We start from the raw sequence: 13,821 nt of genomic DNA, 5'->3' as shown, positions 1-13,821 counted from the left end.
TTGCTCATTATTTGACATCGATTACCCTAAATACTGTGTACATCAACTTTTATTTACAATTTTTCACATTCGTTCTATTGGCATGTGGTGATATTGAGGTCAATCCAGGCCCGATTGAAAATGTCCTTGAAAATGTCCTTGACATTCTACACCTTAATATTCGCAGTATTAGACACAAACTAGATCACTTAAACTCTTTCGTTCATGACTTTGATATTTTATGTTTTACCGAAACTCATCTTGATCAAACGGTAAATAATGACGACTTATATTTGGATGGGTTTTATAATATAATACGAAAAGATAGGAACTGTTTCGGGGGAGGTGTCATGATCTATTTTTCTAGTCAAATACGTGTTATTAGACACTATGATTTTGAACCCTCTGACATTGAATGTATTTGTATTGAAATTGATAACCATACCTCTAAAATCTTTTTATGCTGTGTATATCGTCCTCCGAACTCGGATAGTGGTTTTTGGACCAAACTTGCATGGTGCGTTGATAAAATGAGTGAAAAATCGGATAAAATAATTTTAGTCGGTGATATAAATGTTGATCTCCTTACTACTCCACAAACACATATAATCCATGAAATTATCGCAACACATAATCTTGTTAATAATATCCACGAACCTACAAGAATTACACACACGTCGAGCACGCTCCTTGACCCAATTCTCACTTCAGTTGATATCCAAGTTCGTGAATCGGGTACATTAGTAATGGACTCTTCCGTAAGCGACCACAGAGCTACCTATTTATCACTTTCTTCGAACATAAATTACAAACGATCTTACAAAAGAAAAGTTTGGGCTTATAAAAGAGCTGACTTTGTTAAACTTAATTCTTTAATTGAAAATTGTGATTGGAATAAAAATATAAACGAGGCTCAGACAGTAGATATAGCAACAGAAAATTTTACATCTGAATATCTTGCGTGTGTTCGCGAATGTATTCCTGAACAAACGGTAACCATACGTCCTCGCGACAAACCATGGTTTGATTCACTTCTAAGGAAAACAATGAGAACTAGAAACCGACTTCATAAAAAAGCACACAAAACCAAAAAAGATTCCGATTTTGCCGCATATAAAGAGGTCCGAAATTCAGCAAACAATATGAAAAAATATGCAATATCAAATTATTATGACAATATTGATACAGCTTTAGATGATTCAAACAAAAATAATAACAAACTTTATTGGAAGTTGATGAAAGACACATTCAACATGAAAATGTCCAACGAAATCCCACCAGTCCAAATACATGATGATAATGGCGAAAAACACTTTGCTTATTCTGATATTGATAAGATTGAAGCAATAAATTCTTATTTTTCTTCCATTTCGACAATTGACGATTCAAATGAAACATTGCCAAATATGTACAGTTTGTGTAGGAACACATTCAGTAATATTGTCATTGAGGAAAAAGAAGTAGTCGATATCATATCAATTCTTCATGTAAACAAAGCCATAGGTCCTGACTGCATTAGTCACAAAATGTTAAAATCCACTGTTTATACTGTTGCTAAACCACTTACACTGCTGTTTAATAGGTCCCTATCAGAAAGTTTCCATTCTTTTGGAAAACTGCTCATGTTATTCCTTTGTTTAAAAAAGATGATCCCTCCTTAGTTTCTAATTATAGACCTGTGTCGTTACTATCTTGTGTTAGTAAAATTATGGAGAGAATTATTTTTAAACATATTTACAATTATATCCGTTGTAATAATTTGTTTTATCGATATCAGGCAGGTTTTTTACCAGGTCATTCAACTGTTTATCAATTACTAGAAACGTATCATAGTATTGTTCAAAATATTGATGAAGGTAAATCATGTTGTATGGTCTTCTGCGATCTTTCAAAAGCTTTTGACAGAGTTTGGCATAAAGGACTTCTTTTTAAATTACAAACCTACGGTATATCAGGTGATCTTCTGCAGTGGTTTTCTAGTTATTTGTGTAAAAGGTCACAAAAAGTTATGTATAAAGATCTGTTATCATCAAAACTAGATATTTTTGCAGGTGTACCCCAAGGTTCAGTTTTAGGACCCCTTTTATTTCTGATATATGTAAATGATGTTGCTGTAAATATGTTATCATTGTGTAGACTTTTTGCTGATGACAATTCACTTCAACATTCTTCATACAACATACTTGATATTGAATATAATTTAAATCATGATTTACATGTACTGGAACTTTGGTCAAATCAGTGGCTTCTAAAATTCAACCCTTCCAAAACGAAAGTAATTTTTTTTCAATAAGAAAAATATTTCTGTTATGCCTAAATTATTTTTTAAAGGTGACAGACTGTTCATCGTCATTTAGGTCTATTGTTATCACAAAACCTTAGCTGGACAGAATACATTGATAGCATTGTAAACAATGCTTATAAGAAACTCGGGCTTTTGAAAAAAACTAAAGTTTAAAATCGGCAGGACACACCTTTCAAAATTGTATATCACATTTATCAGACCCTCGCTCGAATACGCTTCAATTGTTTGGGATGGCTGCTCTAATAATGATGCCGAAAAGCTTGAAAGAGTTCAATTATCTGCAGCTAGAATTGTTACAGGCCTTCCAATTTTTGTATCAGGAGAAATACTTTACTCTGAAACTGGCTGGGAAACCTTGAAAGTTAGGCGCTATAATGCAAAAATGACCACAATGTACAAAATTCATAATGGTAGTGTACCTGAATATTTGAATGACATTGTTCCAAACAAGCGTGAACACATTTCAAAATATAATACCCGTAATAAAGAACAATACGCTGCCCCAAGATGCAGATTAGAATTATATAAAAGATCTTTTATTCCTGACGCTGTGAAACAGTGGAATTTATTAAAGACAGAAACTAGGGAAGCCATCTCACTCAATGCATTTCGAAAAAACTTTACTACAGAAGTAAAAAATCCCCCAATCTATTTTTCATTTGGCAAACGTTATACAAATATAATACATACTAAACTCAGACACAACTGTATACTTAAGGTAAGGTTTGCGTTTACAGGGAGATAACTCTTGCGAATCACCAAAGCGTTTGAAACAGGCGAATTTAAACCAGCGATGCTATGCATCTCGGTAACGAATTTCCTCTGTCATACTTGATGTTTGTTGTCACTTCTTATTGTTAGGACTAAAAACAAAGGACGTTTTCAGGAGAAAGCCTTATAACAAATCAAAGCATAGGAATCTTAGAAGCCTTTGAGATTAGCGTGATGCATGTGGATGAACCAATAAAGGAGGACTTGTTTATTTTCGATACGGAACGTGGCAAGTTGCACGGCCATTCCGATCAGAAGAAAGTCATTGACGCATTGTGCTGTTGTGTGTTTCTCGCTTCACCACTACACTAAACTTTTAAGGGAGAATGGGAAAGAAAAAAGAAAAGACCTGAGAGTATCCTGTAAAGTATTATGCTATATGCAGTCCGAACAGGGAAGAAAAGTCACGGTGCATTTGACCATGTCCAATAATGATGTTGACAGTTTGATTGTTGATAGTATTTTCATCAGGTAATTATTTAACTATTCATTTTACTGAAAGTTATGAATGATCTACTGACTACGGATTTAAAAACGATGAATAAACGGTACAAGGGTGTCAGGATGTGACTAATATCCCAACATTGCCAAAAAATAAAAATGCATTCATTCAAGAAATTATGAAAAATAAAATCCTTGCTTTTTAGGCCTAATATTTGTAACATTATTGGAACAGGTATTCAATTGTTCTAGTTACCTTTTTAAATGAGGTTTGATTTTAAATAATATCTCATTTTCTAATTAATAAAAAAGAGATACAGATTGTGCATGACAAGAACATTAATTTTCTTGATCAAGCATTTGTATTTCAATAATTCAATCTGTAAATTTTACAATAATTTCATATTGATTCTTCATTGATTATATTGGAAATTTATTCATTTCATTGAGTGAATGAAACTCAGTGCAATTCCTTATGCAATTCCTTAAATGTTATTGTAAAAATGAACACATATGATTTCAGATCATGGGTCATTAATTGGAATAGATAAGAACCAAAAAGAAAAGTACTTCAGTGTTTCCTTAAAAGATTTGTGCCATCAATCAAAGTAGAGGTCATCCCATATCAGCTCAAGAATATTAAAGAAAGTTGGATGGATCAAGCTAAGATGTTGTACCAGACATGGCAAAATCAATGGAGATTTGGAGAAGAACGTCTGACTTGTTATACCCAATGCATATTATTATATGTCTATAGATTATAGAAGGAAATTTAATGTTTAACAACATCCTATCTAGTATATACATGCTGTTTTCCATATATTTAGAAAATATGTGTATATGTGATGATTGCAGTGCATGCTCTGTTTGTCCATCTTTGAATTTGTTTTCAGTAAAATAAATGTATACATCATAGGTATTAATTGAAGGTTGATTTTTGTCTATACTTACATGTAACAAGTTTCGTAAAAGGGTTTGTAAAATTGCAAGGAAATTAATACACGAACAATTAAGATTAATATTTTTATTCATTAAATTTTGTTCTTACCAGGACCTAATATGCTCAAATAAGTATTTCTGAAAACTGATGAGTTTTGTACATAAAGCTGCAGTGAACATGTATGATTATATCTACTGTAACAGTTTAAAACATGACACTGACTTGGAAATTGTAAGGTTGTTAATTTAGTAGGAATGATAAGACCAGTTTAGTAATCTACTAAAATTAAAGTCTTTCACAAATACATGTAGTTTATTTTAAAATTGTTTACATTTATAATCTTTTAATTTTTTTCTGTATTTTGATTTTAAAAAGGAGAAAATTTTGTTATATTTAAATTATTATTTCATGGATATCAATGAGATATATCTATCACTGTAGCATTGTTTCTTTTTCCCTGTTCTTGACAAATATTTATGACAGTGTTATGTCATTTTGCAGAATTTGGCTTTTCTCTGAAATCAGAAGTACTCTGTAAACTCATTAAAGTATGAATTGATGTCACTTAGAATTCATCTTTATTTTGTTCTGCCTGATATTTCAATTTAGATTCTCAGACTACCTAATCCAATGATTGAGCTAATGTCCATGAAGTGTAGAAATAGGCCATCTTTAAAAAATGTTTGGTTGTCGGCCTCTCAAGACCGACTGACCAAAATGACCAGACTGAAAACTTTTTTTCAGTGCAGGGCCGTATTTTTTTTTCTTTTTTCTTTTTATTCCTCTTATCCCCCTTAAAAAAATGTTGTTGAAGATTTTCTCACCTACCGACCCAATAATTTTACCCTGAGTCAAGAGAGGGCAAACAAACATTACTTTAAAGATAGCATATCTACTCTTCGAAGTAAAGAAATCATTTAATTATAAAAACAGCAGCTTCGTGGATGCAATGCTTACAACATTTCACTCAAAAAATGGCATACATGTATAATGACAGTGACCAGCCATAACTGATTAAAGATATTTTGCTACAAAGATGTCTAGAAGTTACTAATGTTGGAGTAACTAAATCAGCATGAGGTCAAATTCATAGGCTTTTAATTGGTTTAGTTGCAACATGTTCTGAAGTATGTTTATATACATATACATGTACTTCTAAAGGTGTTGCAGTATAATTCATGGACAATTTCATCAGAATATTCAGATGTAAAGATTGCCATAAATACTAGAGTTCTTCCATGGAAAAAATTTTTAGACCATCATGTAGCACAGGAGGAGTTTTATTTTGAATATTTTTGGCCAATTTATGCCTAAAAACAATATCAAAAATAACATTTAGTCTTTAACATTCACCATGACAAGGTGATATCAATGTTGTCTTTAAAAGTGTAGAAAAAGCCTGATTTTTATGTTCCGAACCCATAATATAGCCCCTGCTTCCATGGAAATAATATTGGGGACATACATATATTTTTAGTTCAAATTAATGAAAATGATCAAATTAATAACTTCATGGATTTTGATGGAATCGGTAGATATGTAAAACGTTGATTTTTATATTTTTGTTGCCATGGCAACGGTTTCACTTTATCAAGGAAAATTGAAAAATCTTCTTTTTTACCCAAATTTTCACATTTTTGATAACGGAAAATTAAAAGTTTAAATAATAGAAGCATGAATTATACTAATTCAGGTCATTTTAATTATAAAAATTTGATAATTTATAAAATAAATCAATTTTTTCAATGAAAATAATATTCGAGGTGAAATATGAAATACGTTAAATTTGGCGTCTTTTACTAAAAAAATGGGATGGGCAATATCTTTCAAAATCATATTAAATGATGAAGTTAATCTCCCTGAATAAATTGATATATAGCATGTGTGCATATTAAAAAAAATATGAGTTGGAGGGAGACGCAAACCTTACCTTAATTATGATTTACACAAAAGAAATATTATTAATAGCCCTTTATGTTCATGTGGAAAGTATGAAGATGTTTACCATTTCTTCTTTGCCTGCAGAAATTATCCAAACGCTAGGAATAATCTTTTCAATTGCCTATTTTTACTTGACGAATTGGTCAATATTGACACAAATTTGTTATTATGTGGTGATGTAAAATTGCCTGTTGAAACAAACACATATATTTTTGCTGCTGTGCATAAATTTATTGACGAATCTTGTAGATTTTAAATTGTTATATTTCTGAACAAATATTCCACTTGTATCTTTTTTGTATTTATATCTCTATGTACTACATGTATTTTTATTGCATGACATATAGTTATATTTAAGGAGAGGAACTCGTAAGTTGAAAGAACTTGTTTCCAATCCTTTTGTTTAATACAATAAAATATGTTCAAAACAATTATTTGCTATACCTGTATACAGGAAATTAGTCTTTATAATAGTGTTATATTTGGTCTTTTCTAACATAACAAACACTTAAAAAATACTCTGAATTTTTGTGTATTCCTGCAAGTGAAACCAGATACATATTAAATATCAAGATGTTAACAATGTTTAAGTACATGTACCAATAAAATCGTATAAGTTAACATATATGAAATACCTTGAAATTTTTGCTACTACACAAGCTTCTTCAATCATAAACTGTCTTTTTTTCTTCATTTTTGGTACACCATTTGGGTTGATCTTGAGGTCTAAAGCTTTCAAAATCTATAAGGTGTATCCAAACTATTCTGTTCATTATGACCCCATTTTCTTCCTATGTAGCATCCAATAACTTCTGGAGAAATTGAAAAAGCACTGAAATTTCCACTCCTGGTTTAAAGAAGAACTGGACTGTCTCCAAAAACACAATAGTAGTACTCAAAGCAATTATTTGTGAAAAAGGACAGTTTTCAAATTAAATTGAAATAAACCATATTAGACATTTTAAAATAAATGTCATGTTTATGATAATGTTATATTTATATTTTTTAGGGATGTCAACGAGTACCCGGTTAACCGGGTACTCGATCGAACGTGCGAGTATCGAATACTAAAATCAGTACTCGGTTACTCGGATGTACATTTTTGAATATTTCTAAGCTTATTTATTAATGCATAAAATAGTCTGTTTTAAATCGTAAATTACTCATTCCACTTGTACATACAGTAATTAGGGTTTCCTACTCCTCTAAATGACCGTTATTGCCTGTGGCAGTGTTTATATAGTAATTATCGTGAACAAGCACCTGTTACCTGGCTTTTCTCACCTTCGGTTGTCTTCTACCCTTATTTTTTATTTTCTTTAATTATTTGTTTTCACTGAACATCGTTTAAGGTCTGTTATGATTAAATAAATTCGATAATTTTGTCAATTCTCCAAGAAGCCGTAAATTCTCGGGAAGAGAGACAGATGATATTACACGCGCGACTGCTGATATGGTTGTGTTTGATTACATGCCAATACATGTACAAATAGTTCAAGGCAAAGGCTTTAAAAAACTGATGTCCATCGTTGCACCAAACTACAAAATACCGTCCCTTGTTACTATAAAATCTGGGATCGAAAAGTATACGAAAATCATATAAATTGGCTCAGTTAGAACTTGGTCAAGTTCAAGTTAAACTGTAAGACGGATATATACCTTGACGTCAAATGCAACATTACAAGTACGGAGTCGATTATTGTATTTTAACAAAAACACCATGAACCACTAACGATTTTATTTCTTGTGTTTACATGATAAATAAATTGAACTTAAATTACCTTAAGGGTGGAGTCTATTACTTATCATTATTATTGTAATAAATTTCGTCGAGTACGAAGTTCTCATCATTGTTACAACAGAAATGCATTTACGTGTAAGCCTCCTATTAGAGCATGTGGTTTTATTTTACAAGTGTTTACAAAGTTTTACATTTATTAATTTACTTGTTCATATTTATTTACATTTTTTCCAGGGACCTATATACTAGTAGGTCCCTATACTAGTATATAGGTCCCTGTTTTTACTGAGTACCCGAATATAAAAAAATTGACCGATTTGACATCCCAGATATTTTCCAATTGAAGAAAATGTCATCAAATGACTTGGGTAAGATTCTTCACAAATTCTTCTGGCTATCTTTGAAGAAAACAAGAGCTTCATATATCCTTGAAGTAAAGTAACAGAATAGGGAAAAATGCATGTGGCAAATTGACAGACAGACAAGGCAATTCTTATACATGTACTATAGTATAACATATCTTTACCATTTTCTTAGCAGTGGCAAGTACATGTGCGTAATTGGTAATGCTTATGCTGCATTGTCTCTCCTCTTCTTATTTCTGGATTCTGTTCACAAAACTACATTGGAAACCCTATGTAGTAATTCTTTATAGCTCCAGAGCTGAAAATCCCAGCCCTAACCGGAGAGATGAATTTGAATAATCTGAAATTACACGAGAAATATAAGAATGAAATGAAATATTCTTTACAAAGTATAATTTCCTAGACTTATATTTATAATATTAGTTGTTTTAAACACAAAACTATCAAGGAACACATGGTGACCTTTAATTTGAAAAGTCTGCAGTCTGCACAAGTATTTGACAACAACTTTTTTTTCTAAAAATTGTGATCTCTCATAAAGAAAATTCTACTATTCCATAAAGCCAAAAATCATAAGTGTAGCCATCTTCATAACATCTCATAAATATGTGAAAAAAATATTTTGTTAAATGAGATTCTTTATAATCATGCATCTCACATATGAGGCAATAATGGTAATTTAATTGACAGTGAAGACCCATCTATCCAATTCTTAACGTACCCTTTTAGTAAACAGTCTTTGAAAACCCTGGACCTATTCAACTTTTCATTCCCTCTTCATCACCCCACAAACGCACTTATGCTATTTACAATTCTGCAGATGTGAATATTTTGCAATATTGTTGAATTTATACAGATATTTTTGTTGCTACAAGTACATGTACCAACCTTGAAACTTCTCTCGACAGGTTTGCTAGGTATATATTCAGGTCCAGTACAATCACTAGATTTATCTAAGTAGGCAGCATTTTTTTTTATAGTTAAGGCAAGTAAATAAAGCTAACTAAGTAGGTTAATCAAGCTACGTAACTAAATCTAGTGATTGTACCAGACCTGATATTGTCTTGTAAAAAATCTTCTCTTGTACATAATCAAGTCCCCATCAAAACTGTTTATCTATTTATAACAAATCAATAAGCCTTTTTATAAGGTACATAGTATTATAAACCAAGATCCAACTACCTGTTTCTTTTTCAAATTCAAACATTGTTGATTCGGTATCATCATCACTACATCCGTCTCGCTACCAAATGAATGTTCGCTGTCAGAATCATATTCATCAAAATCAGAGCCAGAATCTGAAGACTCGTTGACAATTCACGCACCTGAAGAGCGCAACAGGGGAGATAATTCTAACAGAATCTAAATAGGCCTAAATAGTAAAATGCGTTTTTTTTTTCACAGGAAAAGCAGGATAAAAAATGTTTATAGCTTTTATAAAACAAAAATAATTTTATTTGTTTATATTTGTAAATATTTTACACAAAATTCATTAAAATCACTGTAAAAAGTTAAACTTATAAAATCATGATTTTTTTTCATCATTTGAATTTAAGGTAATTCCATTACGATATTATTTTCCTGTCCTTGAGAGTCCAAAGGTGGATTTTACATATTTTTCGGATAATATCCTAGAGATTCTTAAATGCACAAAATTCTGAAAAAAGAAGCGTCACTTTCTAAGAAATATATCCCTGAATATTGACAAAAAATGAACCATTATCATTTCTTGGCACCATGCCAATATTTGTGCCCTCGGGACAGCCTTCTATATAGGGGTTTTACAAAAAAAATGATTCCAACTTAATTTTACGAATTAGTTCTATGAGAAAACATTGCCTTTTTATTTCTATATTGTTTTTTTCTTTTTTACTTTTAAATATTGAAATTGTCATTTTTACACCAACTTTTTTGCATTTTCCTTTGAAAATTGACCAAAATGAATTATTGGCCTTTACTAGAAATAGAAACAACCCAAACAAAAATAAACAACATATTTCTAACTCTTAGTGGGTGTCTTTTAAGTTAATAAGAAAAAATAGTTTGTTTTTGAGACTGCCTACCAGAGCATTTTTTTTATATATCTGCATGGTTTTCTCGTAGACAGGCTCTTAAACATACAAATACATTTTTTTTTTTAGAATTTATTAATACTTTTAATATGATTTGTTCTAGTCATTTGTGACTTTTTCATATATCTTATTTTTTCATTTATTAATGTATCTATTTCGCTATAAGGGAAGTAAACGAATATTCGAGTATGTGATTATCATCCGACCATACCGACTATCTACTAAGTTTCTTAAGTCGGATATTCGTTAAAAATAAGTTTCTGAAATAATTTTTTTTTTCACCAAGAAATTGATTGTGTTTGATTGCGAGTCTTTATTAAAAGACAAATTCCTTAACAAGAAAAGTGCGTCACAAATACAGAAAAAAACTGCGTGTCAAACTAGTCTATGACGTCATCTCTGTCAGTAAACCGAGATCAAATTGGCATTGATTTTTAATAAATATAATGTTATAATGACAAGATAAGTTACACATTACATGTAATTTATGTTGACAATAATCTAAAGAGATCACAGTATGTGAGATTGCCTTAAAAAGAAAATAATTATTTGTTTGTTGAGATTCCATTGTACAGTTTTATCAAGACGTCATATTCGATTTCCCGAAGCTCTGTGTGGATTGATAGACCTTTGGGATTTCTTCATCTAGCTGCGGTTCTCATGAATGAACATCTACTGAACGAGAAGTGTCCTCGGTGACAGACTGTCTACAATATCACTTAACAATTTATTATTGAGTTGTCTAAAAAAACTTTTTTTAAAAAGTCTCCCTTGTGCCTGATTGAGGTTCCCTTTGTACTTGTAAGTAGGGTAAGATAAAAAAATAAAAAATACGATTCATGTCCAATATGATATAGTAAATATGAAATATATTTAAATGCATATTTACATTTCACCCACGTTTATATACATATCACTCTTTTAAACAATTTCAAACTCAATGAAGGGGTGTGACAATGTCAAAATGAAAATCGGCAAATGAAGTCGTTAGGGATCAGGCAAATGTTTCTCTTCTTTTTCTCTCCCTCTTTCGCTTTTTCTTTCGATAAGCTGCTTCGAGTTCTTCTACATCATCAGAAAGTTTGCAGTCACAAATTCGATCGATAGCCTGAAATAATGTCGAGAATAATTTTCCGAAAATGCCTTAAAACATGTATTAAACATCTGATTTTGTTGTGAGTAGGTTATTTGGAAAAAAAAAATGGAATTAAGATGATTAATCAGAATGCATATTATAAATATTATGTTCCTTATTTAACCTGACATAAATCCGTCCAACAAAGTTCAAAATCGGCCTCCTTCATGGAACTGGTTTTCTTTGTTGTATGTACAACGTTGTTTCTATAAGTCCGTATTCTTTCAATATCGTTAACTATCGTCGTCTCACCAATGAGAGGTTGTTTTCCCCAACTTTTGGACGAACTTGATAGATCTTTAGAATACAAATCCCCATAATTTCTAAGCAACTTATACATTATGGTCACATCAAACATGTCAGAGGATGGGATGTCTCCATGTTCTGAAATCGGGAGTATTTTATTTATATACTTGTAGAAAACATCGAGTGTCGAGATAAAATAATAAAATTTTAGTCAAGCAACAATTAAACAATTGATGATTTACTGCACCTTGGTAGCTTATTTTTAAACATATACATAGAGGCTAAAGAAAAATGCAGCTAATATAAACGAGAACAGTCTCATTTCGTGAAAAATAATTGTAGTATCTGTCAAAATTTGTAAGAAAAAATTGCGCATAATGGCGCCTTTAGATGAATGAGCAAGCAAAACAAAAGAAAAGCAATTGTTGATATCTGTATTATTCTAGCTTTTTAGCTCACCTGAACCAAAGGCTCAAGTGAGCTTTTCTGATCAAAATTTGTCCGTTGCGTGTCGTCGTTTTTTTCGTTGTCATCGTCGTCGTTGTTGTTAACTTTTCACATTTTCATCTTCTTCTCACAGACAAGAACCACTGAGCCAATTTCAACCAAACTTGCTACGACGTATCCTTGTGTAAAAGGGGATTCAAAGAAGAAGGTATGGTTTTGGCTTTATTGCGCCCTAAAAATGTAATGACATCAAAAAGTTTTTAAACTGGCTTGAATATTAGTTAAATAAATGACTCTGATAAATCAGGGAAAAATATGGCATGAAGGTTTACCATTCTGCAAATATGACGTCATTAATGTGAAGCATTTCTCTATTTTCAACAGAAAAAGCCTCAAAATTGTGATTTTCCTATAGAAAACAGTGTCCACAGCCGTCGCCCACGTTAATTTTTTGATATTTTGTGCAAAATTCAATAACAATTCACATATCTCAAAATCTTTGTGGGCGATGCCTGTGGACCATGTTATCTGAAAGAAAATTCCATTGAAAATTGGTGTCTTCTGCAACTTTTTAAGAAAATACGGGAAAATGCACATATTTATGACGTCATAATTAGCATTTAAAAACACATGTGAGAAAAATGACTTGTATGATTTTTCTGCATTGAATTTCTATTATTTAAAAAGCATGAGTTTTCAACTTTTGCACCAGTTTCATTTTTTAGAAAATCACAGGGCAAAATTTGTATTGAAACCATACCTTCTTCTTTGTTCAAATGAAGGGCCATGCCCTTTTCCAAGGGGAGATATTTATGAATTTGAGAAAAATTAATGGCATTTTTAAAAAATCTTCTTCTCAAGAACGACTGGGCTAGGAAAGATGAAACTCATGTGAAATCATCCTCAGGTAATGTAGAATCAAGTTTGATCAAATCATGACCCCCGTTGGTATGGTGGGGCCAAAATGGCCGATCAAAGTTTTACATAGACAATATTGGAAAAATCTTTAAAAATCTTCTTCTCAAGAACAACTCCGCCAAGAAAGATGAAACACATGTGGAATCATCCTCAGATAGAGTATATTCAAGTTTGTTCAAATCATGACCCCCGGGCGTAGGGCGGGGCCACAATGGCTGATTAAAATTCTACAAAGGTAAATATATATATGAAAAAACTTTTAAAATCTTCTTCTCAAGAACCACTGGGCCAGGAATAATGAAACTCATGTGAAATTACCCTCAGGTAGTGTAGATTCAAGTTTGTCCAAATCATGACCCCCGGGGATAGGGTGGGGCCAAAATGGCCGATCAAAATTTACATAGGAATATAAAGGGAATATATTTGAAAATCTTCTTCTAAAGAACCACTGGGACAGGAAAGATAAAGATGAAACTCATGTGAAATTATCCTCAGGTAGTGTAGATTCAAGTTTGTCCAA

At 31.6% G+C, this 13,821-nt stretch overlaps 1 protein-coding gene across 1 annotated transcript; it reads left to right on the top strand.

The window, feature by feature from the left end:
- Positions 1-266: 266 nt before the first annotated feature.
- Positions 267-2,577, top strand: LOC134266236 (uncharacterized). Its single transcript, XM_062748460.1, has 2 exons — positions 267-1,210; positions 2,311-2,577. Exons 1-2 carry the CDS (start codon positions 330-332, stop codon positions 2,312-2,314), a joined length of 885 nt encoding a protein of 294 aa, XP_062604444.1. The 5' UTR covers positions 267-329; the 3' UTR covers positions 2,315-2,577.
- Positions 2,578-13,821: the final 11,244 nt, after the last annotated feature.

Source organism: Saccostrea cucullata, unplaced genomic scaffold, assembly GCF_032062105.1.
Source record: "Saccostrea cucullata isolate Sc308-1 unplaced genomic scaffold, CSIRO_AGI_Scuc_v1 ctg732, whole genome shotgun sequence".
Classification (NCBI taxonomy): Eukaryota; Metazoa; Mollusca; class Bivalvia; order Ostreida; family Ostreidae; genus Saccostrea; species Saccostrea cuccullata.
Note: the sequence above shows the minus strand (reverse complement) of the source record. Positions and strands in the feature narration are given on the sequence as shown.